At 41.1% G+C, this 26,106-nt stretch overlaps 9 protein-coding genes across 9 annotated transcripts; 4 read left to right on the forward strand and 5 right to left on the reverse strand.

The window, feature by feature from the left end:
* Positions 1-107: 107 nt before the first annotated feature.
* Positions 108-2,057, reverse strand: srg-22 (Serpentine receptor class gamma; the record flags this gene model as incomplete). The annotated part of the gene is made up of 5 exons (NM_062042.2): positions 108-317; positions 1,133-1,315; positions 1,362-1,505; positions 1,552-1,770; positions 1,827-2,057. 5 exons carry the CDS (start codon positions 2,055-2,057, stop codon positions 108-110), a joined length of 987 nt encoding a protein of 328 aa, NP_494443.2.
* A 449-nt stretch (positions 2,058-2,506) lies between these two features.
* srg-23 (Serpentine receptor class gamma) lies at positions 2,507-4,765 on the reverse strand (the record flags this gene model as incomplete). Its single annotated transcript, NM_062043.4, has 5 exons — positions 4,595-4,765; positions 3,373-3,591; positions 3,186-3,329; positions 2,950-3,132; positions 2,507-2,677 (listed from the first exon to the last, which is right to left on the reverse strand). The coding sequence occupies exons 2-5, from the start codon at positions 3,406-3,408 to the stop codon at positions 2,507-2,509; spliced, it is 534 nt and encodes a 177-aa protein (NP_494444.2). The 5' UTR covers positions 3,409-3,591; positions 4,595-4,765.
* Y25C1A.14 (uncharacterized protein) lies at positions 4,591-5,541 on the reverse strand. Its single transcript, NM_001267130.3, has 3 exons — positions 5,349-5,541; positions 5,125-5,285; positions 4,591-5,064 (listed from the first exon to the last, which is right to left on the reverse strand). Exons 1-3 carry the CDS (start codon positions 5,500-5,502, stop codon positions 4,948-4,950), a joined length of 432 nt encoding a protein of 143 aa, NP_001254059.2. The 5' UTR covers positions 5,503-5,541; the 3' UTR covers positions 4,591-4,947.
* A 1,466-nt stretch (positions 5,542-7,007) lies between these two features.
* Positions 7,008-9,251, reverse strand: srg-24 (Serpentine receptor class gamma; the record flags this gene model as incomplete). The annotated part of the gene is made up of 5 exons (NM_062044.2): positions 7,008-7,178; positions 8,071-8,253; positions 8,547-8,690; positions 8,739-8,957; positions 9,021-9,251. 5 exons carry the CDS (start codon positions 9,249-9,251, stop codon positions 7,008-7,010), a joined length of 948 nt encoding a protein of 315 aa, NP_494445.2.
* Positions 9,252-10,922: 1,671 nt separating this feature from the next.
* clec-121 (C-type lectin domain-containing protein) lies at positions 10,923-13,341 on the forward strand (the record flags this gene model as incomplete). The annotated part of the gene is made up of 6 exons (NM_001330946.1): positions 10,923-10,997; positions 11,045-11,479; positions 11,524-11,635; positions 11,776-12,188; positions 12,827-12,935; positions 12,983-13,341. 6 exons carry the CDS (start codon positions 10,923-10,925, stop codon positions 13,339-13,341), a joined length of 1,503 nt encoding a protein of 500 aa, NP_001317732.1.
* A 1,328-nt stretch (positions 13,342-14,669) lies between these two features.
* Positions 14,670-16,637, forward strand: clec-122 (C-type lectin domain-containing protein; the record flags this gene model as incomplete). Its single annotated transcript, NM_062046.1, has 4 exons — positions 14,670-15,845; positions 15,899-16,007; positions 16,050-16,465; positions 16,521-16,637. 4 exons carry the CDS (start codon positions 14,670-14,672, stop codon positions 16,635-16,637), a joined length of 1,818 nt encoding a protein of 605 aa, NP_494447.1.
* Positions 16,638-17,969: 1,332 nt separating this feature from the next.
* Positions 17,970-19,852, reverse strand: Y25C1A.13 (Delta(3,5)-Delta(2,4)-dienoyl-CoA isomerase, mitochondrial). Its single transcript, NM_062047.4, has 4 exons — positions 19,661-19,852; positions 19,340-19,559; positions 19,164-19,280; positions 17,970-18,487 (listed from the first exon to the last, which is right to left on the reverse strand). Exons 1-4 carry the CDS (start codon positions 19,825-19,827, stop codon positions 18,098-18,100), a joined length of 894 nt encoding a protein of 297 aa, NP_494448.1. The 5' UTR covers positions 19,828-19,852; the 3' UTR covers positions 17,970-18,097.
* A 1,365-nt stretch (positions 19,853-21,217) lies between these two features.
* On the forward strand, positions 21,218-21,945 carry Y25C1A.2 (Metalloproteinase inhibitor 2). Its single transcript, NM_062048.3, has 4 exons — positions 21,218-21,339; positions 21,384-21,538; positions 21,584-21,804; positions 21,852-21,945. The coding sequence occupies exons 1-4, from the start codon at positions 21,225-21,227 to the stop codon at positions 21,859-21,861; spliced, it is 501 nt and encodes a 166-aa protein (NP_494449.2). The 5' UTR covers positions 21,218-21,224; the 3' UTR covers positions 21,862-21,945.
* An 893-nt stretch (positions 21,946-22,838) lies between these two features.
* Positions 22,839-25,367, forward strand: clec-123 (C-type lectin domain-containing protein). Its single transcript, NM_062049.4, has 7 exons — positions 22,839-23,047; positions 23,092-23,248; positions 23,527-23,703; positions 23,753-24,093; positions 24,153-24,690; positions 24,897-25,206; positions 25,259-25,367. Exons 1-7 carry the CDS (start codon positions 22,895-22,897, stop codon positions 25,317-25,319), a joined length of 1,737 nt encoding a protein of 578 aa, NP_494450.1. The 5' UTR covers positions 22,839-22,894; the 3' UTR covers positions 25,320-25,367.
* The last annotated feature ends 739 nt before the right edge of the window (positions 25,368-26,106 follow it).

Consider the following 26,106-nt stretch of genomic DNA (forward strand, 5'->3'; position numbering starts at 1 on the left):
ATGGGCTTTCGACTCTCTCAGAAACTTTTATGAAATTCAATTACGCGGGCTTGATTGAATCGGTATAACATTTATACGATTTGATGACGAGGAAACGAATCTGGAAATTATTTTTTTGAAAATAAAATCTCATTGTTGCCAGCTGCATACCCTCCATTCTCCTTTTTCAATCTGAAAATGTCGTTTCTTAATTCTCGATTTGATATTAGGAGTGCTATCGGGCTGTAGACATGGAGAATATCGAATATGTGGAATGCGAGTAAGAGTATGTACCCGCGAATACTTGGGATATAGGTGGCGAGGAAGGCAAAGTAGATCTGAAAAATTGATCTTTGAGAATTGAGGGAGCCTTGGTTCCCGGAAACACTAAAACGGTTACACCACAAGCTTCTTCCCCTGAAGCTCTCGGGTACAGTAGTTCAGTTACTGTAGTTTGGCGTTACAAATTTTGTAACATGGAAGCTCACGACAGTAATAAAGTACAATTACTGTAGAGCGGTAGGGCTCTTTTCACCAAAGTCGTCACTTTACGCAAGTTGCCGTTTGATCTCTAGAAATGGCGGAAAAGTTAAATGACAGAGTAGTGACCTAATTATAATAGGAACTTTTTGAAATCATTGGCTAACAAACATTGAAACCTACAGTACTGTACCCGAGTTACAGAAGCTGCATCGTTATCAGCCAACAACTTTGCTTTTACAAGACCTACAGTAACTTCAACTACACGAAAGCTTGGCTGCCTGGGAGGTAGGCAGTGAAGAAGGCAAAGTAGATCTAGAGATACGGGGTTACTGTAGCTTCTTGGGATCTTCTTAGGACCCCTTACAGTACACTCTACAATATTCCACCTGTCCGTTTTTCCCGAAATTTGTTAAAAATTGGCTTCAAAAATTCTCCAAAAAATGAAATTCTCACCTGAAAACTATGAAAACTATGATCTAGAAATGTGGGGTTACAGTACCCTTCTAGGATGCTCTTAGGACCCCCTAGAGTACTTTATTACTACTTATACCCCATCACGCTTAGGACTTCTACAGTACTCTTCTTAGAAGTTGTACAGTACCTCTACCCCTTAGGATCTCTACAATATCCTCTCAGGACCCCCTACAGTATCCCTTTCCAGTCGCCCTACCTGTGTAAATGCGAACAACGTCGTCTGCAAACCCATTATTAATGTGAATATTGTCAGGTGTCGCTCAACATTTTTGATTCTATATTCCAACATTGTTAGGCCATAAATAGTAACTATAAAAAATATGGTAACCAGTACAACACATGGGATACAGTGGAACAGGTTCAGAAGAGAAACGTTGGCCTGGAAGTAGTACGCATTGAAATGATGAACCCATTAAAAATATTACCCATGGAATCGCTGCCTTGTAGTTGACAGAAAACCCGTAACCACTTGGATTAGTATACACTCTTGATAGTAGAATATTCCAGATTACGCCGAGAGGGAACAGGTGTTGAATGATCAGTATCGGCTTCAGTATTCTTTTCCATAACTGAAACTTGCAAGGTTCTTTGAATCACAAATATTTTACTACCTACCGTTGCATGTCGAATTGGTAGTACAACACATGTCATTCTATTAAAACTTATCACAATTTGTGAAATAGTCTTGAATGCCAAATTGTAGTTGTACGTAGCGTAATAGGCTTTGGTGATTATAGATGGGGTGAAGAAAAATGGAGATAAAATTGTACACAAAGGAGAGACTCTTAGAACAAGGCGGCTAAAGAATGCAGCAACTAACGAGTCATAGATACTCTGGAAGAAGATCACTAAGTAATTTGTAAGGATCCTGAAATCCTTCATCAACTCACCATAATTGCCTCCGAGGTGTAGAGATAATAAAACGAGTTGCTCCGATACTTTTCCTTATTTTTGGATTTAAAAATTGTATGAATAATTAGACTATTCAGAGTAGCACCAAGAACTAGATAGCTAGCTTGAAAAATGTAGATAAAAATGGAATAGGCCACATCAGGGTCCTCTTTACAAGTGAACGGTAGGGGATCGTCATAGGAGAAGTTGACTGGTAAGGTGAAGCTCATCGTTTTTTCTATGGAAGTAAAATAGAATAGGATGTCAAAAGTGAACAATGCAAATTACTTTTCAGACACTCAAATGCGAAAGAGAAAAAAAAATTATAAATTATATCCTTGCGTGAAATTTATAAAAAGTGAGAATTAAAATATTTCTCGGAACTAAAATTCATTGTGCTAAAATAAAATTAAAAGCAGACAAAACTTCAGCACTTGTGAATATCTCCGACGTAGCAACAGGTGAAATGCTCGGCTCCATCCGCTTCGGCTGCTGGTAAGGTTAGCAGAGTCGAGAACAAAATGAGCAATTCCTTGACGTGAGCCATTGTCGAGATGCATTACCTTTTAACATACTATCCCAGAGGATTGAATTGGTATAACGCTTATTCGATTTGACGTCGTTGATGCAGCAAATCTGGAAAAAAAAAATTAAAAATCGCAGCATATCGGTAATCTTGTTACCCCCCATTCTGCCTTTTAGAACCAAAAATATCGTTTCTCAATTCCCAATTTGATATTAAAAGTGCTATCGGGCTGTAGACATGCATGACGTCAAAAATATTAAAAGCAATTAAAACCATGGTTGCGCGGATACTTGGGATAGATGGGGCGAGGAAGGCAAAGTAGATCTGGAAATGTACCTGTTGTACCTTAGCGCTTGATTAAAAGTACGTCAAAAGTGTATGGGGATTCTCAGTTACCATGAACGTAAATATTTGAAAAATTCCTTAAAAGTTCCAGAAAAAAACTCGCCGCTAAAATCAAACGGTAAGGAGACACGTGTAAGGATGTATGTAGTTAAAAGTGTACCTTTAAAAGAATACAATTCTATTGTTACATTACAAACAGTAAAGCTACGTAACCCTATTTCAATTCAGAATAATAGGCGAAGTTCACCAACCTGCGTAACAGCATACATTGTAGTCTGCAAGCCCATTATTAATGTGAAAATTGCCAGGTATCGCTCTACATTTTTGATTCTATATTCCAACATTGTTAGGCCATAAATAGTGACAATAAAGAATATGGTAACTAATACAACACATGGGATACAGTGGAATAGGTTCAGGAGAGAAACGTTGGCCTGGAAGTTATGCAGAATTGTTAGTTGTTAGACGTTGACATTTCCTAGATTACCCATGGAATCGCTGCCTTGTAGTTGACAGAAAACCCAACACCACTTGGATTTATATAAACTCTTGATATCAATATATTCCAGATTACACCGAGTGGGAGCAGGTATTGGAGGATCAGTACCGGCTTCAATATTTTCTTCCATAACTGAAAATCTAACTTCTATGAATGCTCGAATTGTAAAGGTTACCGTAACATGTCTAACTGGAAGTACAACACATGTCATTCTATTGAAACTTATAATGATTTGAGAAATAGTCTTGTGTGCCCCGTTGTAGGTATTCACAGTGTAATAGGCTTTGGTAATTATGGATGGCGTAAAGAAATATGGGGATAAAACTGGACAGAGTGGTGAGACTCTATTAATAAGGCGACCAAAGAATGCAGCAACTAACGAGTCATAGATGCTCTGGAACAGGGGTGTGCGGCAAATGGAAAAAATTGCCGAGCTCGGCAAATCGGCAATTGCTGGCTTTTCAAAATTTGCCGAGCTCGGCAAATTCGGCAAATCTCTTTTTTCAATATTTGCCGAGCACGGCAAATTCGGCAAATTTGCCGCGCTAACTCGGAAAAATTTGATATTTTTTATGTTTTCTGGAGCACCAAAACTACTGAATTCTTAACACACATCTGGTTTCTGAATAAGTTCCGCGTAGTATGTCTGTTTAAGCATCAAAATAGCTCAATTTTGTGTCATTTTACTAAATTTTTGGCTAAAAAATCAATAGTTTTAGTCAAAATTGTACTGTCAAATTTTTGACGTGTGCGGCAAATTTCGAAATTTGCCGAGCTCGGCAAATCGGAAATTGCTGGTTTTTTTTAATTTGCCGAATTCGGCAAATCGGCAAATTTGCCGCACACCCCTGCTCTGGAAGTCAGGAAAATTGAAAAAAAGGAAATTTTGGCGATTGCTGGTTTTTGGAATTTTTGGCATTTGGCAATTCCGGCAATTGCTGGGTTTCGAAATTTTCGGCAATTGCCGGTTTTTGAAATTTACGGCAATTGCTGGCTTTTGAAATTATCGGAAATCGGCAATTTTGAGAAACGCCGGTTTTTAAAATTTTCAGAAACCGACAATTTCGGCAATTGCTGGTTTTTAAAACTTTCGGCAATTGCCGGGTTTCGAAATTATCGGCAATTTTCGGATTTCGAAGTTTTCGCAAAAAGCCGGTTTTGGCAATTGCTGGCTTTTGAAATTTGCGGAAACCGGCAATTTCGACACTTGCCGGTTTTTAAAATTTCCGACAACCGGCAATTTTTTATGACTAAATTGTGCAACTTGTCAGCTTTCAGAAGACATATCAATTGCCCTTGAACTCTCTAGACTGCTGTTTTGAAGCTCTTTTGCTTGGAGCTCTTTTGCCAATTCACTATAATTGCCTCCGAGGTGTACAGATAATAAAATGAGTTACTTCGGTATTTTTCCTTATTTTTCAATTTAAAAATTGTATAAATAATCATAATATTCAGAACAACTCCAAGAACTAGATAGCTAGCTTGTACAAGGTAGATCAAAATGGAAAGCGCCACATTTGGGTCTTCATTGCAAGTGAACGGTAGGGGATCGGAATAGGAAAAATTGGGGGGTAAGGTGAAGCTCATAGATATTTCTATGGAAGTATTATATAATAGTATAGGAATTTGAAATTGAACACTGCAAATTAATTTTCAAAAAGTTAAAATGCCAACTACATACATATGCGGAAATTATATACTTTGAGCTTTTTTTTCGACCAATTATTTTACATTACGTGTACGTGTAACATCAGATTTGGTTTTGAAACCCAGACAAAACTTCAACAACACATTTAAATATCCCGACGTAGCACCAGGTGAAATGCTCCACTCCAGAGATTTTCCACCCGCTTGGGCTGCTGGGGCTCTGAAAATAGCTCTAGCTTTAGCTCTAGCCTTGAAATTCTGAAAAAAATCATACTCTTACCGACGACATCAACCATTGATGCTCATATTTCTTATTCGATGGTGGCAACCGGAAGCTCAAGTTAGCCAGAATTTCACTGTTCGGTGTGAACTCGGCGGAGTTTATGGAAATCCACACGGTCTTGCTAGCATTGATCAAGTCAGGAGCATACGGCAGGTCTTCTGAAAGTTATACATATGATAGGCTAGGCTCTGCTAGGCTATGCTAGGCTGAGCTCAAGATACCATCTGTTGTCTCAAAAATTGCCAGGAGCATTTGAACATCGTGCCTGGCCACTACATTGTGAAGGAGCACAAGTTGATTGTGAACTTGAAGTCGAGGAAATTGCAGGAGACCTGAACTCCGTGCAGTTAGAAGAAACAGGCAAAGGAAAAGCATAATGACGGGGAATTTTTGGCAGAAGAACAGCTGTGAATGCTTTAATAGAATGATAGTCATATTTTATACAATAAATATGATTAATCATCTTTTGTGAATGCTGAAACATTTATTGACGACAGGGCATTGAAAAAAACATTTCTACATTCCTTAACTTGGAAATTGGAAGATTGAAATAATATAAAACATGCCAACTATAGTCTTGTTAGTTGAAAAATTTCAAACATTTGGAGTTGGAGTTTTTGGTTTTTTTAAAAAGTTTTTAAAAATACTGTAAATTTCATAAACTTTTGAAAAATTATTTTTATTAATAATTACTTTATTAATATTAAAATATCAAAATTTGTGAAATTTGCAAATTTCCATTTTACATTTTAAAAGTTGAGAATTTTGGAGTTTCTAGAATTTTCTAAATATTCAGAAGTTTCCCAAAACTCCATAGTTTTTGAAATTTCAAAAATCAACAAATTTTGAGCATTACAAAACAATCAAAAAATTAAAAAAAAAGAAGGAATATTCTAAAAATTCCAAAAAGTCCTCAGATTTTGAACTTTTAGAATTTTCCAAATTTCCACAAACTGGAATATTTCAATATTTTTGAACAACATACATTTTTTTAAGTTCCAAAAATATTGCAATTTTTGAAATTTTCGACCCCACGGAGGACCAGATTTGATAAAATTTGGTAACGTGTACCTAAATCGAATTGAAAGGGCAGGATACTTTAATTTGATACTCAAACTTAGGCACTGTTTAAATTTATAGGATTTGGTTTTTGAAAAGTTTAAAAAATTCTGTAAATTTCATAAACTTTTGAAAACATATTTTTTCCGAGTTTAAAAAATATCAAAATTTGTGAAATTTACAAATTTCCATTTTACAGTTTAAAAATTGAGAATTTTGGAGTTTCTAGAATTTTCTAAATATTCAGAAACTTTCCAAAACTCCAAAATTTCCGAAATTCCAAAAATCAACAAATTTTGAGCATTATCAAATAATCAAAAAATTAGAAAAAATTGAGTATTCCAAAAATTTCCAAAAACTCCTCAAATTTTGAACTTTTAGAATTTTCCAAATTTCCACAGTTTACAATAAAACTGGAAAATTTCAAAAACTCCAAGCGTTTGAAATTTTTGGAGTTTTCAGTTTTCAGGAACTCTGGAAATTCCAAAAATTAATATATTTTTGAACAACATAAATTTTTTTTTAAAGTTCCAAAAATATTGGAATTTTCGGAATTTTTGACCCCACGGAGGTCCAGATTTGGTAAAATTTGGTAACTTGTACCTAAAGGGCAGGATATTTTTTTTTAATTCCCAAAATTAGGCGGTGATTTCAAAAAAGTTAGCTTCCAGTCGCCTTTAATGAAAAAAAAAATAGAAAAAATATTTGGGCTTCTTGGAGACTTGGAGACTACCCGGCTGGCATCACATTTATCCGATTTGATGACGTGGAAAAAACAAATCTGGAAATAAATTCAAAATCTCAATAAATCAGTTTTCAGGCTACCCTCCATTCTCCCTGTTAGAACTGAAAATATCGTTTCTTAATTCCCGATTTGAGATTAAAAGTGCTATTGGGCTGTAGACATGTTGTACATCGAATATATGAAATGCGATTGAAAGCATCATTGCGCGGATGCTTGGGATAGAGGTAGCAAGGAAGGCAAAATAAATCTGAAAAGGCCTTAGACTTAGGATTATTTATTTGAAGAATTGTTCCTAGGCCTATTGGACTAAAGTAAGCCTAGAGGTACAGTATTAGGAAGCTCTAATAATCCTACTTCAAACTTTACTAATCCCTTAGGATCGGTAAAGTACACCAGTACAGCTAGGACTTCTACAGTACCTCCTTACAAGGAAAGTAAGTCAATCTAGTCCCGGACTTTAAATCGAGACGTATGTCATTTGAAAGCTTATTTTTAGCCTAGATTACCACAAAAATTTTAGCGGCGGAACTCAACTCTGAACCCCTGAAAGCGCCATCTGAAAAATTTTCTCTGCGCCCTCCTAGTTTTCAATACTATTTCGTATTTATTCATTTTACATATACAAAAATTATCTTCAATATTTATAAAATAGTTTAAAACATTGAAAACAATAAAAATTTTTCAAAAAAAAATTTTTTGACCAAAAATTTGGCTTCCACTGGACCGCAAAAAATTCAGATTTTTTGCAAAAAAATAAAAATTTCCAAAAATCTTCCACATTGTTTGTTTGACCCTAAATGTTCACAAAAACAATTTTTAACCGCTCATAGCCACTTTTAAGGCCATTTACTTGACCTAGAATTCAGCAAAAAAATGCACTGGAGCACTTTCAGATGGCGCTTTCAGGGGTTCAGAGTTGAGTTCCGCCGCTGAAATTTTTGTGGTGATCTAGTCTAAACATAAGCTTTCAAATGACATATGTCTCGATTTAAAGTCCGGGACTAGATTGACTTCCTTTCCTTGTTAGAACCCTCTCAGGATCCCTACAGTACCCCATCACTCGTAGGACTTCTACAGTACTCCCCTTAAAAATTGTACAGTACCTCTCCCCCTACAGTATCCCTTTCAAGTCGGCCTACCTGTGTAAATGCGAACAACGTCGTCTGTAAACCCATTATCAATGTGAAAATTGTCAGGTATCTCTCAACGTTTTTGATTCTATATTCCAGTATTGTTAGGCCATATATGGTGACTATAAAGAATATGGTAACCAGTACAACACATGGGATACAGTGGAATAGGTTCAGGAGAGAGGTGTTGGCCTGAAAGCAGATTTTTTTTTCAAAACTTTAGAAGTCAACTTTAAAAAATTTTGACTCTCACTTGTTTAACTCTGAAGTTTGTGGGTGAAAAATCCTAATTTAACAGCAATTTTACGTATTTATCTAAAATTTTCAGCCTAAACTATGCACTAAACTGACAAAACTCCGTATCTCAGTGGTTAACTGAGTCGCTACTCAGCCAATTTACCAAAAGTTGAGCTAAGTTTGTGGTATCTGTTAGTTGAGGTGCTAAATCTAAATTTTATAGTTAGAATTTACAAGACCTAGATTACCCATGGAATCGCTGCCTTGTAATTTACAGAAAACCCATAACCACTTGGATTGATATACACCCTAGATAGTAGAATATTCCAGATTACACCGAAAGGGAGCAGGTATTGAGCAATCAGTACCGGCCGCAATATTCTCTTCCATAACTGAAACTCTAACTTCTAGATATAAATGCTCAAAATTGTAAAAGTTACCGTAACATGTCTAACTGGAAGTACAACACATGTCATTCTATTAAAACTTATCACAATTTGAGAAATAGTTTTGAATGCTGCGTTGTAGGTGGACATAGTGTAATAGGTTTTGGTGATTATAGATGGGGTGAAGAAGTACGGAGCTATAATTGGACAAAGGGGAGATACTCTACCAATAAGGCGGCTGAAAAATGCAGCAACTAGCGTGTCATAGATGCTCTGGAAGTTTACAAAAATTAAGTATACGAATTTCGAGTTGAAACAGCTCCTTCGCCAACTCACTATAATTGCCTCCGAGGTGTACAGATAATAAAACGAGTTGCTCCGATACTTTTCCTTATTTTTCGATTTAAAAATTGCACAAATAATTAGAATATTCAGAGTAGCACCGAGAACTAGATAGCTAGCCTGCACAAGGTATATCAAAATGGAGAGCGCCACATCAGGGTCCTCATTGCAAGTGAACGGTAGGGGATCGGAATAGGAAAAATTGGGGGGTAAGGTGAAGCTCATAGTTTCAAGTAAATGGAAAATGGAAAATAGGAAATAACTTCCTTAGAAACCCAAATAACATTAAGCTAAAGTTTGTTTTTGCATTAAAACGTTAGACATAGCTATAATAGTTATAATAAATAGTTATAATAAAACAAAGTTATTTTTCAGAAGCGCAAATGCCAGGAAATTATAGCCTTTGTTTGAATACGGGCAGCATGAAAAGTCAGACAACAATTCATAATGTCTGGTCAGAGTTTCAATAAATCATTTGAATATTCCAACGTGGCGCCAGGTGAAATTTTGTTCTAAAATCAGTGGTTGGTTTTTGACAACGTAAAGTGTTAAGGCAATGTTTAAATTTAGTTCTCAAGCGTACTATGATTAAATTGGCGTAAGATTAAAAAGCTTTCATATATGAGACGTATTACTATGATTAAAAATAAGGTGTCATGTGAATGCTAATAACCCGACCAGCTGAAATGTTCTAAAATTTTCCACCGTCGCTCGAAAATTAGAGTTGGTTTTTGATAATGTAAAGTGCTGACTTGTGTAGGAACCAATGTAAAAGCTTCATTTTCGCAAATATGACACTTGGTTATGTTGAACATTGTTGGAGTAATCCGGCATAATTTCCGGCAATTTCGCACTGACCATTTTCCAAGGCAGAGTTTCCAATGTGCTCAGCTCCTTATATGCTACTGTTCTGCCCTTGTGTCTATTCACTGTTTGCTTCCGGAAGGGTGACTGTTTGTGATAAGGATACTGTTTTTGATAGCGAACCATTTAATCAGTGTTTCGGTGTTAAAAACATGTCTAGACTAGATGGAATGATTGGAATTCATTGATTTCTGGCAAACGGCAAATCGGCAATTTGCCGGTTTGCCGATTTGCCGGAAATTTTCATTTTCGGCTAATTGCCGGTTTGCCGAAATTTTTGGCAACCCCCGTTTTCAGGGAATACGACAAATCGGCATTTTGTGCGCTTTGCCAGTTTGCCAGAAAATTTCAATTCCGACAATTTGACGATTTGCTGGAAAAATCGGCTGTCAGTTTGCCGATTTGCCGAAAATTTGCAATTTCGGCAAATTGCCGGCTTGCTGATTTGTCGGAAAAAATCGGCAATTTTACCAATTTGCCAGAAATTTTCAATTCCGGCAATTTGCCGATTTTCTGGAATTTTTCAATGTCGGCAATTTGCTTATTTTCTGGAAATTTTAATTCCGGCAATTTGACGATTTGCAGGAAATTTTCAATTTCAGCAATTTTCCGGTTTCCCGATTTGCCAGAAATTTTCAATTCCGGCAATTTGCCGATTTGCCGGAAAAAATCGTTTGCCGCCCACCTGTGATTGAAATGTAAAAATGAAAGTTCATAGCAAAGTCTTTTTATTTTTACAGGTACATCAAGCATAGGACTTATGCCATGTAGCAGCAGGTGTCGAAGAAATGTTGGCTCAAGCATTTTTCAAATACAATAAGTTTTTGATGGCCACGACGGCTTATTCATAATGCAGTTTTCAAGCCTTACCCCTCAAGTTATGTTTTCAAAAACAGTAACTGTTTGTTTCCGGCATCATGATAAGAGCATTGTTATCTGTAATTTTGACACAATAGTGATAAAATACACGTTGAATTACGAAGTATAAAAGAAGCTCTTTCGGTGGAAATAATCAGGCTTGAACAACTCAAAATGTTCTCTCCGACCTTCAAATCATTCCTTCTTCTCTGCCTTCTTGTGGTTAATTCATGGGCACAAGACCCTACGGTTAGTTCAAAAACTTCTAATTTATGTTCTAAAATTCAGAGTTTCAGACCACCGCAACTTCCACGACAACAGTACCATCAACTAGTACCGTAACAACTACTACGGTTGCTTCCACTTCATCAGGATCTACAACTGCATCAACCGCTGCCGGAGGATCAACTTCAACAACTGCTGCTGGAGGATCCACTGCATCAACTGCTGCTGGAGGATCAACTTCAACAACTGCTGCTGGAGGATCTACTGCATCAACTGCTGCTGGAGGACCCACTGGATCAACTGCTGCTGGAGGATCTACTGCATCAACTGCTGCTGGAGGATCCACTGCATCAACCGCTGCTGGAGGATCCACAGCGTCAACTGTTGCTGGAGCAACATCGGTTGTACCTTCTTCCCCAGCCCCACCAACCCAACCTCCTGTTAATAACGGATGCGAGCTTGGCTGGAAGTTCTTCAATAGACCATCAGGTGGATGGTGCATTAAGGTTATCTGAGTGTACATGAAATCCTGTAATCCCCAATATTTCAGGTCTTCCCTGGTTACTTTGCATTAAAGGAACACGCAGAGAATGCTTGTCAGGCGAACGGTGCTGCAACTCTAACAGGACTTCAGAATAAGGCTGAAGCATTGTTCATCCAATGTGAGTATCGAAACTCTCCCTACTTCTCTTGTTTCTCTTGTTTCCAAAACTCTGTACTGGGCTACTGTAGTAGTACTGTAGAGGTACTGTACGAGTACTGTAGGATAACTGTAGTTTTGGAAACTTATATCTTGTTTCAGCATCTATGCTTTCTGAAATGTCAGCTCCAAGTGGATCAGTGTGGATTGGGATTCACAGAACTCCTGCTTGCAACAGAAAGCCACTCAGCGCTCAATGCAACAAAAATACGGCTTTCCGATGGACTGATAAGTCAGCAACTGGAGTTGATGGTTTTGTATTCCAACGTGGACAACCTGACAACGGAGGCAGAGCCTTGAACCAGAACTGTGCACTTCTCCTTGCTTCATCGAAACCCTTTATCGATGCAGGAGGACGTTATTATGCTGCACAAATGGAAGACGTTCACTGCAATGCAACATTTGTCCCAGGAAACATGGCTCGTAAGACATCTGGATACGCTTGTGGAAAACCGAATAAGTGTCAACCTGGCTGGAAGTTCTTTGACCGACAAAGCGGAGGATGGTGCATGAAAGTCAGTACACATCAGGGTTGTGCGGCAACCTGAATTTTCGGCGGCAACCGGCAGTTGCCGAACTTGCCGAACCCAAAAAAATTTCGGCAACTTTTCGGCAACAGGCATTTTTGAGCGTTAGGCAACCGGTAATTGCCGAAGTTGCCGAACTCTAAAAATTCCGGCACCCGGCAGTTGCCAAAGTTGCCGAACTCTAAAAAAATTTGGCAACCGGCAATTGTCGAACTTGCTCAACTCTAAAAATTTTGGCAAATGGCAATTGCCGAACTTGCCGAACTCTAAGCATTTCGGCAACCGGTAATTGCCGAAGTTGCCGAACTCTAAAAAAATTTGGCAACCGGCAATTGTCGAACTTGCTCAACTCTAAAAATTTTGGCAAATGGCAATTGCCGAACTTGCCGAACTCTAAGCATTTCGGCAACCGGTAATTGCCGAAGTTGCCGAACTCTAAAAATTTTGGCAACCGGCAATTGCCGAAGTTGCCGAACCCAAACATTTCGGCAACCAACAATTGCCGAAGTTGCTGAACTCCAAAAAATTTCGGCAACCGGAAATTGCCGAACTTGCCAAACTCTAAATGTTTCGGCAACGGGCAATTGCCAAAGTTGCCGAACTGTAAAAAGTTTTTTTTGTTTCAGGTTTTCACTGGATTCCATGCCGCTAAAGTTGATGCCGAGGCTGCTTGTAAAGATGTTGGAGCAACTCTTTCCGGCCTTGAAAACAAGGAAGAAGCCATTTTCATTCAAAGTTTGCATTAAAACTCAGAACCCCTATTACCTCTATTTGTTTTTCAGACGCTCTCCTTGCCCGAATCTCACAAGCCAGTGGATCTGTGTGGATTGGAATTCAAAGAAAAGCTGAATGTTTGGGAAAAGGACTTACCGCTTCAGGCACCCCAACAACTTCCTTCGAATGGACCGACAACTCTGCTAGTGGAGTCGGTGGTATGGTCTTCCAGGCTGGACAACCTGACAACGGAGTCACAGCTTTGAACCAGAATTGTGCATTGCTTTTGGCTTCATCGCAACCTTACATTGATGCACGAGGACGTTTCTATGCAGCTACTATGGAAGATGTTCCTTGTGTTGCCAACTTTGTCGCATCTAATGAAGCCCGTAGGACACGCGGATACGTTTGTGGAAAACCACTTTAATTTCCTTTTACTTTATAATTTTTGGCATTTGATTGAGTTAAATAAATAATATCATGGAAAGTCATGCATAATTTGAACAGAAGTTTTTTTAGCGCTACCCTAATGACAAGTTCTCGCTTTAATTTGCCGGAAGTTTTCAATTTCGGCAATCTGCCGACTTGCCCATTTGCCGGAAGTTTTCAATTTTGGCAATTAGCCGGTTTGCCGGTTTGCCGGAATTTTTCAGTTCCGCCAACTTGCTGGTTTATCAATTTGCCGAAATTTCTCAATATATTTCTCAATACGGCAAATTGCCAGTTTGCCAATTTCGCCGGAAATTTAAAATTTCGGCAATTTGCCGGTTAGCCCATTTGCTAGAAGTTTTCAAATTGGCCAACTTGTCGGTTTACCCATTTGCCGGAATTTTCAATTCCGACAATTTTCCGGTTTGCAGGTTTCCCGGAAATGTTCAATTTCGGCAATTTTCCGGTTTGCCGATTTGTCGGAATTTTTCAATTCTGGAAATTTGCCGGTCTGCCGATTTGCCGGAATTTTCCAATTTCGGTAACTTTCGGTTTGCCGGAAATTTTCAATTAGGGCAACTTGCCGATTTGCCGGATATCAGATTTGCCGGAAATGTTTACAAGGGGTGTTTTATAAGACGGAAACACATAAAACTATACCTTTTTGAAATTTTTGCCGTTTTCTTTAGATGTTTTCATATAATTTGCTTACTTTTCAAAATATATGTAGAAACATTCATAGAAAAAACTTCTGAAATTTCCAAAAAAAATGTGCAAAACCACAAGTTGCTGAAAAGTTTCGGCAATTGCCGTTTTTCCGGCAAGTATTAAATTTCGACTATTTTCCGCTTTGCCCATTTGCCAGAAGTTTCCAGTTTCGGCAAATTACCAGTTTGCCGATTTGCCAGAAATTTTAAATTTCGGCCATTTGTCGGTTTGCATATTTGCCGAAAACTTTCAATTCCGGCAATTTTTCGGTTTGACGCTTTGCCGAAAATTTTAAAATTCGACAATTTGCCGATTTGCCGATTTGCCGGAAAAAAGACGGTTTGCGATAAGCCACACGTCCGAAACCACCGCTCAAACGCAATTCAATTGTGGGTTTTTGATTCTGGAAAAGTTCTCGGTAGACTTGACAAACATCCAACATATGAGATTCCACTGTAATTGTTAAATACATACCATCATTGTATGTTTTTGAAAACATTCACTCACTGTTTCCGATTGCAATGATAATGATAACAAAGCTTATTCAACGTCACAAGAATGCACCAACCAAGATGGTATAAAATGAGATCATAAGAAATTGGAAATGAACAACTAATTATGTTTACTCCAACTTTTTCATCAATTTTTCTGCTTGTGCTCCTGATGGCAGGAGCATTGTCTCAGGATACATCAACTAGTACCGTAACAACTACTACGGTTGCTTCCACTTCATCAGGATCTACAACTGCATCAACCGCTGCCGGAGGATCAACTTCAACAACTGCTGCTGGAGGATCCACTGCATCAACTGCTGCTGGAGGATCAACTTCAACAACTGCTGCTGGAGGATCTACTGTATCAACCGCTGCTGGAGGATCCACTGCATCAACTGCTGCTGGAGGATCCACTGCATCAACCGCTGCTGGAGGATCAACTGCAACAACCGCTGCTGGAGGATCAACTGCAACAACCGCTGCTGGAGGATCCACTGCATCAACTGCTGCTGGAGGATCAACTGCAACAACCGCTGCTGGAGGATCCACTGCATCAACTGCTGCTGGAGGATCCACTGCATCAACTGCTGCTGGAGGATCAACTGCATCAACCGCTGCTGGAGGATCAACTGCAACAACCGCTGCTGGAGGATCAACTGCAACAACCGCTGCTGGAGGATCCACTGCATCAACTGCTGCTGGAGGATCAACTGCAACAACCGCTGCTGGAGGATCCACTGCATCAACTGCTGCTGGAGGATCCACTGCATCAACCGCTGCTGGAGGATCAACTGCAACAACCGCTGCTGGAGGATCAACTGCAACAACCGCTGCTGGAGGATCCACTGCATCAACCGCTGCTGGAGGATCAACTGCATCAACCGCTGCTGGAGGATCAACTGCAACAACCGCTGCTGGAGGATCAACTGCAACAACCGCTGCTGGAGGATCCACTGCATCAACTGCTGCTGGAGGATCAACTGCAACAACCGCTGCTGGAGGATCCACTGCATCAACTGCTGCTGGAGGATCCACTGCATCAACCGCTGCTGGAGGATCAACTGCAACAACCGCTGCTGGAGGATCAACTGCAACAACCGCTGCTGGAGGATCCACTGCATCAACTGCTGCTGGAGGATCCACTGCATCAACCGCTGCTGGAGGATCAACTGCAACAACCGCTGCTGGAGGATCCACTGCATCTACTGGCGTGACTGTTGCTAGTTCACCAGCACCAGCAGCCGCCTGTGAACCTGGCTACAAGCGTTTCAACCGACCATCGGGCCCATGGTGCATCAAGGTTTGTTGAGCCGTCGTAAATTATCTCCATATATCAGTTGATCATTGTTTAAGGTATTTACTGGATACTTTGCCGCCCAGATCGATGCTGAACGGGCTTGTCAAGCCGCTGGAGGAGCTCTCACTGGGCTTCAAAACCAGGATGAAGCCTTGTATATTCAATGTAAGTCCTGGAAGAATCTCACAAATTTCAAATTTCTTTCAGCATCTCTTCTATCGCAAATCAAACAGCCTAGTGCCTCGGTATGGATTGGAATCAAGAGAAAAGCATCATGTGTCGGTAAACCACAAGATGCCACCTGCACAAGAACACAATCGTTCGAATGGACAGACGACTCAGCCGATGGAGTAAACGGCATGGTTTTCCAAAAAGGACAGCCGGACAACGGTGGCAAAGCCCTAAACCAGGACTGTGCACTGCTTTTGGCTTCCAGAACACCAACCATTAAAGCAGGAGGAACATATTATGCTGCACAAATGGAAGATGTCAATTGTATTGCCACTTTTCATGCGGCAAACGCGGCTCGTAAGACAGGAGGTTATGCTTGCGGACAGCAACCCAAAACGTGTCAGCCAGGATGGAAGTTCTTCGATCGACCAACTGGAGGATGGTGCATGAAAGTGAGCATTTTAGAGAGATTGGTTTCCTAAAAAAATAATAATAAAAATAATTTAGGTTTTCACTGGATTCCACGAGTATCAAGCCGACGCCGAAAAAGCGTGCCAAGCCGTCGGAGCAACTCTCTCCAGTATTCAGCACAAGGACGAGGCATTGCATATGCAGGGTATGTAAACTCCAGGGCTTCCATGAAAGGCAGGCGCGATGTCAGGGCCTGACGCCTGCCTCCAACCTCATTCCAGCATTCCGGGTTGAAATCAAGGGCTTGGTGTTAGCACCGCATAGTAGGCCTTCCACGAAGGCGAGGCGCGAATAGTGCACACCCGCCCTACTCCTGCACACTCCACGCACGCGCCCAATCACCCTGTGTGTACTGCGGCCGACGCTGCGCAGGTCTGCGAAGCTGTGGTGTGGGGAGTGTGAGGCGTGGTCTGGTGCGGGCGGGCGAGAGTACCGCCTTCGTAGAAAGCCGCAGCCGACAAGTTTCGGGTTCCGCGCAGCGCTTAACTCAAGGCGCGGAGGTCGGCGGGCGCAGCAGGCGTCTTGGCGCCTTCATGGAAGCCCTGATAAACTCAAGCCGACGCTTTTAATTTCCAAATTTAGCATCTCTTCTCGGCCAAATCTCCCAACCAAGTGGTTCTATTTGGATTGGAATCAAAAGAAAACAGGCTTGTCTCAGACAGCGGATCACCGCGGCCTGTGGCCAAAAGACCTCCTTTGAATGAACTGACAAATCAGCGCTTGGAACAGTGGGCATGGTTTTCCAAGACGGGCAGCCAGATAATGGAGCTCTCAACCAGAATTGTGCTCTACTGCTTGCCGCCTCGACGTCGTACGTTGAGGCCAATGGAAAGTACATGGCTGCCACCATGGAGGATGTCAATTGCCGTGCTACTTTTAATCAAAAAAACGAGGCTCGAAAGACTCGCGGATATGTGTGTGGAAAGAGACCATAATACTTTAAATTTGGGTTGAGAATTTAATAAATTATTTTTCAAGTACTGACAAATAGATTGACGAAAAAAATTGTTTTATAATGAGGCTCGGGGTCATTACAACCCGCAAAACATTTTACCACTATTTTTTAAAAATGTTGCTTTTTTGGGCAATTTTAGGCCAATTTTTCATGGAATTTTTGCCCGACTTTTTTGCCAGAATGCGTCTTTGGGCACTGTGTTTTTCTGCTTTTTTTGTTGGGAATGTGCCATTTCGTCTTTTTTCTTAAGATTTGTAAACTTTTTCGAGTTTTTTATTATTATTTTGAGCTCCAGGAATTTTATACGTTGGAGCGCGTTTTCATCGAGCGAATTTTTGAATTTCCGCAGAAAAGCATATTTTTCAATAGAGCGCATTTTTATCTATGTTTAAAAAAAACAACCATTTTCGCTCGAAAAATCGATTCGCCCCAATTTTGTTTTTCGAAAAAAGCGCGTTTTCTGCAAAAAACAACACTTTTCTCAATGGGGCGCTTTTGCACTGTACCGAAACTTTACAAAGTCGAGCTTTTTTATCATCAGAGCGCGCTTGCCTCACTCCAGAATACATTTATTTTACACGAGATTTACATAGAACCTGACTAATTTTGATGAAATTTTTGAGGAAATACATTAAAAAACGGGAAAAAATCAATAATTTCAAACATCCTCATAGGTTGCCTTCTTCTTATTCATCACCGCCATCGCACTGCTCAACAGATCCGTCGACAGGAGCTGGCTCATATTCCACGTCTTGATAAAGTTCAGCGAATCGTCGGTCGAGTGCTCGCGGGCGTAGTTCAACGTTTCCTTGGTTCCCTGCACGGCGATCGGGCTCTTTTCGGCGATACGGGCGGCCATATCGATCGAATTTTCGAGAAGTGACTGACGATCGTCGTAGATTCTCGAGATGAGCCCGAAGCGGAGAGCCTCGTCGGCGCCGAAGTCACGGGCGGTGAATGCGACGTCACGCGTCCAACTGTCGTTTCCGACGACCTTCTGGATCCGGTTGAGGGTGCCGATGTCGGCGGCAAGACCAACGTCGACTTCCTGGAAGATTTTTTAGGTTTTTGGGAAAAATTGGATGGAAAATCGATTTTTGGCGACTTGTACAGCGTTAAATTGGTTTTCAACTTGTTTGCACATTTTTAGGAAAGGAAGGGCTTCCTTGTGGGGGCGGCGTGGCGTCGGCGCCTACGCCTGCTTCACGCTTGCCGGCCCTCGCCGTCGTGTCCCATTTAGTTTTGATCTACGAGAATTGCGGGAATTTGGACACAGATTTAGACGCAGATTTCTTAACTGATTTCGCATGGTAAAGAGTGTCCTGGCGTCACATATTATTGGAGAACAATTCCCGCATTTCTTGTAGATCAAGCCGTAATGGGACAGCCTGACGCCACGTGCGCTGTTTTGGCGTGCGAAAGGTAGTTATTTGGCAGCGGCCGACACTTTCGGGGTTCCGCGCTGCACTACACATGAAGCGCAGGTGGCGGTGCCGGTAAGGCCGGCGGAGGCACCTTACCGGCGCCCACATAAAAGCCCTACCCAAAGGGGTTCCTCATAGCGTTTTTCGCGCTCCAGCGACAATTTCCCACGGGCTACGTCGTGTACTCCACACGGACAAGCCGCGAGGCGACACGCAACGCGCCGTAAATCGATTATGAATTTTTGCCAATTTTCGGCTGATTTTTTCGATTTTTCCCGAGAAAAAGTTTCGAAAACTAACTCTAATCGAGAAAATCGCATCCTGTGAAGCTACTCGAATATCGCACGCGGTGATAAGATCGATTCCAGCTCCAAGGCAATGTGAATGAATTGAGGCGATAATTGGTTTTGGGCATCTCTGAAAAATCCGGGAAAAATCAATAAATTTCCGGTTTAAAAAATCGGAAAATTCAAAACCTCCAACGCAGTATAGCAGTCCTGAATTTCGCCGATAAACTTGCGAACAAGCCGCCCTTTACGTCCAACTTCAATTGTATCGTCTTGAATTATACGTAAGATGTCGGAGAGCCCGTGAGCAATGTCGATTCCAGCGCAAAATGCCTTTCCCTCTCCGGAGATGATGATTGAGCGGCATTTTGGGTCATCGGCAAGGCTGTCGATTGCTTTTTTGAATTCTCTGCAAAAAATTATGTATTATCATAGAAAAAATTCGAAAAATGACCGAGAATTTGTGCAAAACTTCGGCCACCAAAAAATATGTTTTTTTTTCAAATTTACCTCCACATATCCATCGTAAACGTGTTCAACTTGGCGGGACGATTGAGCTTCACATTATACACATACGGGCGCTCCTCCTTGACCGAAATTTCCGACGATTTCAGAGCCGGTGACGTGGAAAGTGCTCGGCTCGAGATTTGTGGAAGAAGACGGCGAGAGGCGAGCATTTCGAATGGCTAAATATTTTGAAATGAATTAATTGAAAAGAAAAGCGCAAATAAAAAAATTACGTGAAAAAAACTAGAGAAATGACCACCGTGTAATCGGTTTTATATAGAAAACACGAGAGATAGTAGAGACGCAGACGGTTAGGCGGACGGGAGGAACACCTCAGGCTATACGCAAGGCTACAAATAACCCAGAGGGTACGTTGTAGGAGACGGAATACTACGTGTAAGCGGTTGAGCAGAGACCATCGTAGATTCCGGCAAATTGGCAACTTGCCGGAATTGACAATTCTCGGCAAACTGCAAACCAGCAACTTGCCGGAGTTGAAAATTTCCTGTAAATCGGCAAACCGGCAACTTGCCGGAATTGACAATTTCCTGTAAATCGGCAAACCGGGAAATTGTCGGAATTGAAAATTTCCTGTAAATCGGCAAACCGGGAAATTGCCGGAATTGAAAATTTCCTGTAAATCGGCAAAACGGCAACTTGCCGGAATTAAAAATTTCCTTTAAATCGGCAAACCGGCAAGTTGCCGGAATTGACAATTCCGGGCACATCTGCAAACCGGCAACTTGCCGGAATTGACAATTTCCTGTAAATCGGCAAACCGGGAAATTGCCGGAATTGACAATTCTCGGCAAATCTGCAAACCGGCAACTTCCTGGAATGGAAAATTTCCTGTAAATCGGCAAACCGGGAAATTGCCGGAATTTAAAATTTTCTGTCAATCTGCAAGCCGGCAACTTGCCGGAATTAAAAATTTCCTTTAAAGCGGCAAACCGGGAAATTACCGAAATTGAAAATTTCCGGCAAGTCTGCAAACTGTCAACTTGCCAGAATTGAAAATTTCCTGTAAATCGGCAAACCGGCAACTTGTCGGAATTGAAAATTTCCGGCAAATCTGCAAACCGGCAACTTGCCGGAATTGAAAACTTCCTGTAAATCGGCAAACCGGGAGTTTGCTGGAATTGAAAACTTCCTGTAAATCTGCAAACCGGCAACTTGTCGGAATTGAAAATTTCCGGCAAATCTGCAAACCGGGAAATTGCCGGAATTGAAAATTTCCGGCAAGTCTGCAAACCGGCAACTTGTCGGAATTGAAAATTTCCTGTAAATCGGCAAACCGACAAGTTGTCGATTTGCTTTCATTTGCAAATTGCGGTTTTGCGCCTGCATGGATTCCCTAAGGCATCACAAGGGATCTACAGGTACTACCATAGGAGTATGGATTCTCATCGCTTCATTTTATTCAGATTTCCCTACTTTTAGATTCGAAATCCTCGAACTGAGGGCTCTGTGGCCAACATCATTTCCATGTAATTTGCATACCAGCCCTCAAAATTTGCATATAATTCTCTGATAAAAGGCCAGAAACCCCACTAGTTTCACTAGCAAAATGAGATTCCTCGTGGGCTTCATGTCACTCGTCGCCATCGTCGTCACCGCAGAACATGGATGTGCAGATTCCTGCTCCATGTGCCCAGATATTCAAAGTATTTTTAGTAACAAGAGTGAGTGGGATCTTTGAGTTGATAAGAAATTTTGTTTTTGACAGCCGGTAGTACAATCCTGTACTCCGAAGGACCTGGATGCGTTAGAAACTTGACATGTACTGTGAAAGGAACCTTCACATCAATTTACTCGGCATTCTCCGTCTCAGATGTTCCACGGCCTGAGAATATTGCTGATCATCCTGAGGTTGATACGATGGTGAGCACTTAGATATAAGCTAGACCATATCGATATCCCTTTCAGATAATCTACGCGACAAGCGTTGGTGGTTCCGGTGGTTCCGGTGGTGTTGGAGTTGTGATCGATCTTTACTCCTTCTATGGAATAGTTTGCGAAGATGCCCAGTGGTACGCTACCAAGTATCCATATGGAATTTCCTACACAGATTCTGATGGAGGGTGGATGCTTATCGGCTTCAATGGGGAATTGGATGGGAAGAGGTCTTTAATCAAAATTCTTGGGTGGTGAGAGCTTCATCTGTAGAAAGGGTTTATATATTCTTTTTATTCAGCTCTCAATAGCCTGCAGCAACTACCGGATGATTTTCAGTACTTCTCTGGTATAATTTATTTATAATATCTATTATAAACCTTTTGTTCTACTGACAATGTCTACAAGTTGATATCATAAGCTAAGAAAGGTTATCTGAGATGTTCTGTGAGCGGCGCCAAAACGCGTGCCAAGCCCGCCTTGTGGCGACCTCCGCCTGCCTCGCACCGCGAGCCGCTCCTCTTCTATAGTGCGGCGCGGAACCTGAAAAGTGTCGGCCGCGGCGAGAGAACCACTTTTTGCACTACGTGGGGGGAACACCAAGCCATTAACTTCTCATCATATTGCAGGAATGAGGCGAGATGTCGGCAGGTTGTAGGCAGGCTGTCAGGCCCTGAAACCGCGCCTGCCTCCCATGAAAGCTCTGCTGAATAATATGGGCTCGATGCTTTTGAAGGTTCAAAAACTTTCTGAGTGTCAGGAGAATTTTATATTAGCTTTAAAAAAAATCTCTACTGCCACTACCGCTTCAAAGGATCAAAACTTGAATTGTTGGAAACTATAGTAATCCAACAGTAATTCGATAGTAATTCTACAGTACCCCTACTATACTCCTACAGTACCACTACATCACTACTACAGTACCTCGCCAGTCCCACTACAGTATCCCTAAAATACCACTACAATACTCAACAGTACCACTACAGTACCAAATACAGTCCCCAACAGTTAAACTACAGTACCCCCACAGTATCACTACTGTACCCCTTTAGTACTAAAACAGTATCCCTACGGTACCACTACAGTAATCACAAAATAATCAAAAAAAATAAATAAGTATTTTCAAACAATTTATTATGGCGTGAAAACGTTTAATCAATTAAATTTCAGTTCAATTTTTACCTTGAAAAAAAGACATCGAAATCGAATATTTTCACGTTTTTGAACTTTTGCCAACAGAATCTATTTTTTTATTTGACACGTCCCAATCGCAGAAAAATTCAAAATCATCAAAAATCAATCAGTTCGAGTTTTTAAATTGAACGTTCAAACTTCTTCTCAGCAATGAGTTTGATGTTTGCTCTTTTCCTTGGCATACTTTGCTCACAAAAAGAACTATACGCTCAACAAATTACTGGTGGATTAATTGTCGATTCTGGACTACAAAAGGCTTGTGCACAGGCTGGAGGCGTCTTCAGACCGAGGACCGATGCTCAGGTAAGGCTTTTTCAATCGGCATGACAAGGAAAAATGATTTGCAGTCAGTGACCGGAGACATTTGTGAGATGTCATTCTCCGTGGTCACCAGCGATGAAGCCGACGCGACGAACTTCTGTGAGCTCTACGCGCCCTGGAGACTTCGAAGTGTTCGGATTGAGAAGGACGTAGCAGGCTTTACAAGAACTGTCTGTGTAGTTGGTTAGTAGATTTTTCGAGATTTCTTAAGAAGGTTCAACTAGCGCTCCGCGCCGGCCTTACTCAAGCCGCATGTATCTAAATGTATAATGCGGCGCGGAACCTCGAACGTGTCGGCCGCTTCCAAACAAATACCTCTTCACACTACGTTGCGCACACACCAATCTGCGGAACCCCGAATATGTCGGTCATTTCAAAAAAAAAAAAAAAATGCACAGCGGCGAGCGGCGTCGCTGGGATCCCTAGTTTCAAATACAAAAATTGTATAATTGCATTTCCAGAAGCCACATTCACCTGCGGTGCTGGATGGATTCAGATGTTCGGACACTGCTTCCGACGTCTCGACAAGTTCTCTCGCCACAATCAGACAGAGGCCAAGAACATCTGTGCCAACCTAGATGGTCATAAGGGAAGCATTGCATACCTTCATCATAGATATATTGTTGGCGTTTGGAAAAGTGGGAATTTAAACTTATTGATTTGTTGAAAATGTATAAAAATTTCCAGACTTCTTCAAAGGAATCAGTCAAATCTGGGTGGACGGCTCCGAGACCTGGGACCAATATATCGTGAAGACAGGATCAGTTGATGGTCGAGCTCTCGCCCTTGCCTTCACCGGAGACACCTTTGACTTCTCAGTGATGCCGAACTCGCTGATCAGCATCGATCCGAACCTGAAGCTCGAGGTGTTGTGCCAGTACAAACCTGATTTGACGCCGGCGGAGGTGAACTATCTTGGACGGAGATATTCGGAGATATACTATCCAGGAGTTCATGTGAGTGATGGAGTGCTCATCCGATCGGCTTCTCACTATACCAGGAGTAAGACGAATCTGGAGGTTTGCAAGGTAAGTGGCAACTGGAGGAGTTTGTAAAGAATTTGTAAAAAAAAATTTGTAAATTTCAGAAAGTTCTAAAGTCGTTTTATATCACCGAGATCGAGCCATTCATGCCAACCCAAGAGGTTATGGAGCTACTCACCAATAATCGCCCGAAAAGCTCGCACTTCACTAGATCTGGCGGAGAGTACCCATTCAACTTGTATCGGGACTTGATTCGGCCCAAAGAGTGCTTCGGAGGTGCACATACATACGAAATTCCCTATGCAAATGGTTCCTCAAAACCATTCGAACTGCCACTGAGAGAAATAATCGAATGTGACAACATGAATTCAGTTGCGATCACTCATTTTGCAAAGGGAGCAGCTTTTGTGCCAATGTCTGACTCGCAGACGGCGCCCGTGTGGTGCAAGTTTGGGAAGAGGATGAACTACAAGATCATCGCTCCCGAAGGATGGACACCGTACGTGCGATCGAATGGGGAGGTTGTTGCTCACAAGATTTTTATGGAAGCAGCATCGTATGATCAAGCTCTGCATTGGTGCCGCAATGAGAACGCAAAACTCGGAGGATTCAATGATCGGAAAGAGTTTGAAGCTATTGCAGGTGATTAATTTTCTGACAAATATATGGGGCGCCTCGCTTAGCGGGGAGCCCTATTTCTAACCTTGCCAAGCTCGGCAAACTTGCCGCGGACCCCATGGGCAGAGTTCAACTCAGCCACAGACACACATAATAAGAAATCAAACTGGAATCTTAGAATATATATATATATATATATATATATATATATATCAATTTTAATGTTTCAGCACTGATTACTGTCCACCAAACGAACCGATACTACCGACTCGGAGCCCATCAACGTGACGAGTGTGACGGTGTATCTGGTTATACCGGCATTGAAGGCGGTACATGTTATCGTGATCGAATCTTCGGATGGATTGACAACGTGGCGAGTGAAAACATTGACGAAAGTCTTTGGGGAGATGACGAGCCGGACGGAGGAAGGAGAAGATCAGCACTCGGTTGTTGGGGGTCCAATTGCGTTCAGAATACTCTTGTTTTCAGTCATTTTGTGAACAGCCATACTGACGGTATTCCACGTATTACTGATTCATTGTGAGTTGGAAACGAATTGCGGGAGGTTTCTTAAAATGATGCAAATTTTCAGCCATGACGACAGGCTGCCATATGTTTGCACGATGGATGTCACGATGATTCCGATCCTTTAAATGTTTTTTGTCGTGAAAAGAGAGTACGAATAAAAATTTTTGTAATTACATTGTTCCACGTGGTGTCAGAATGTCCCATAACGGCACGGTTAAAAGCGTACTGACGTCACACTTTCTTGAGTAAAAAAATCCCGCATCTTTCGTAGATCATACCGTTACGTTATCTGACACCATGTGTTGTTCTACACTGCCCTAACTATAGGAAACTCTTCCGAATATGCGGAAATGTTACCGAATTCGCCAACATTATAATTATTATTGATTTTAAAGTCTACAAAAAATAAGTGACGGAAAACTCGATGTTTACGCTTCACAATATTTTGGTGCATTTTTAATAATTTCTACAGTTTTGAGTCATTTTAGAGGTGGATTTGAACATATTCGTATACTAAAAGCCTTTGATTTCAGCTCGATTTTTTTTAGTTCAAAGTGTTCCTTTGCCGTTAAAATTTTTATAAAGCACTATTTGGAAGGTCTTTTTTAAAATTACAAATTTAAAATGACGGTTTAATTTTTTTCTTCAGTATTAGGGCTGTGTGACCATCAAATTTTCAGGTCGGCTACTATCTTCCTAGGCTTGAGCCTAAGCCTAAGCCTGGGCTTGTAAGGCAATATACAAAATTTTAAATGGCGCTTCAGAGATGCGCCGAAACTTTTTCGTGTTATTTTTTAATTTATATTCTTGAAAACTTAAAAAAAAACTTGTAAATTTTACCGGATTATGCTGAAAACTGTAACAAATTGTTACATTTTTCAGACTCATTTTTGAATATTCAATTGGAATTAT

This window comes from Caenorhabditis elegans, chromosome II (assembly GCF_000002985.6).
Source record: "Caenorhabditis elegans chromosome II".
In the NCBI taxonomy this organism is placed as follows: domain Eukaryota; kingdom Metazoa; phylum Nematoda; class Chromadorea; order Rhabditida; family Rhabditidae; genus Caenorhabditis; species Caenorhabditis elegans.

What these genes read in the sequence shown, in the direction of transcription:
- Y25C1A.14 (NM_001267130.3), bottom strand. Translation starts at nt 5,502, where the DNA reads ATGCTTTTCCTTTGCCTGTTTCTTCTAACTGCACGGAGTTCAGGTCTC. An exon ending in AATTTTTGAGACAACAGATG is followed by an intron (nt 5,286 to 5,348) that starts GTATCTTGAGCT and finishes TATAACTTTCAG; the next exon opens with AAGACCTGCCGTATGCTCCT. An exon ending in ATCAATGGTTGATGTCGTCG is followed by an intron (nt 5,065 to 5,124) that starts GTAAGAGTATGA and finishes AGCTATTTTCAG; the next exon opens with AGCCCCAGCAGCCCAAGCGG.
- Y25C1A.13 (NM_062047.4), bottom strand. Translation starts at nt 19,827, where the DNA reads ATGCTCGCCTCTCGCCGTCTTCTTCCACAAATCTCGAGCCGAGCACTT. An exon ending in ACTGCTATACTGCGTTGGAG is followed by an intron (nt 19,281 to 19,339) that starts GTTTTGAATTTT and finishes CGGATTTTTCAG; the next exon opens with AGATGCCCAAAACCAATTAT. An exon ending in ATGCGATTTTCTCGATTAGA is followed by an intron (nt 18,488 to 19,163) that starts GTTAGTTTTCGA and finishes AAAATCTTCCAG; the next exon opens with GAAGTCGACGTTGGTCTTGC.
- Y25C1A.2 (NM_062048.3), top strand. Translation starts at nt 21,225, where the DNA reads ATGAGATTCCTCGTGGGCTTCATGTCACTCGTCGCCATCGTCGTCACC. An exon ending in AAGTATTTTTAGTAACAAGA is followed by an intron (nt 21,340 to 21,383) that starts GTGAGTGGGATC and finishes TGTTTTTGACAG; the next exon opens with CCGGTAGTACAATCCTGTAC. An exon ending in ATCCTGAGGTTGATACGATG is followed by an intron (nt 21,539 to 21,583) that starts GTGAGCACTTAG and finishes TATCCCTTTCAG; the next exon opens with ATAATCTACGCGACAAGCGT.
- clec-123 (NM_062049.4), top strand. Translation starts at nt 22,895, where the DNA reads ATGAGTTTGATGTTTGCTCTTTTCCTTGGCATACTTTGCTCACAAAAA. An exon ending in TATTGTTGGCGTTTGGAAAA is followed by an intron (nt 23,704 to 23,752) that starts GTGGGAATTTAA and finishes AAAAATTTCCAG; the next exon opens with ACTTCTTCAAAGGAATCAGT. An exon ending in AGAGTTTGAAGCTATTGCAG is followed by an intron (nt 24,691 to 24,896) that starts GTGATTAATTTT and finishes TTAATGTTTCAG; the next exon opens with CACTGATTACTGTCCACCAA.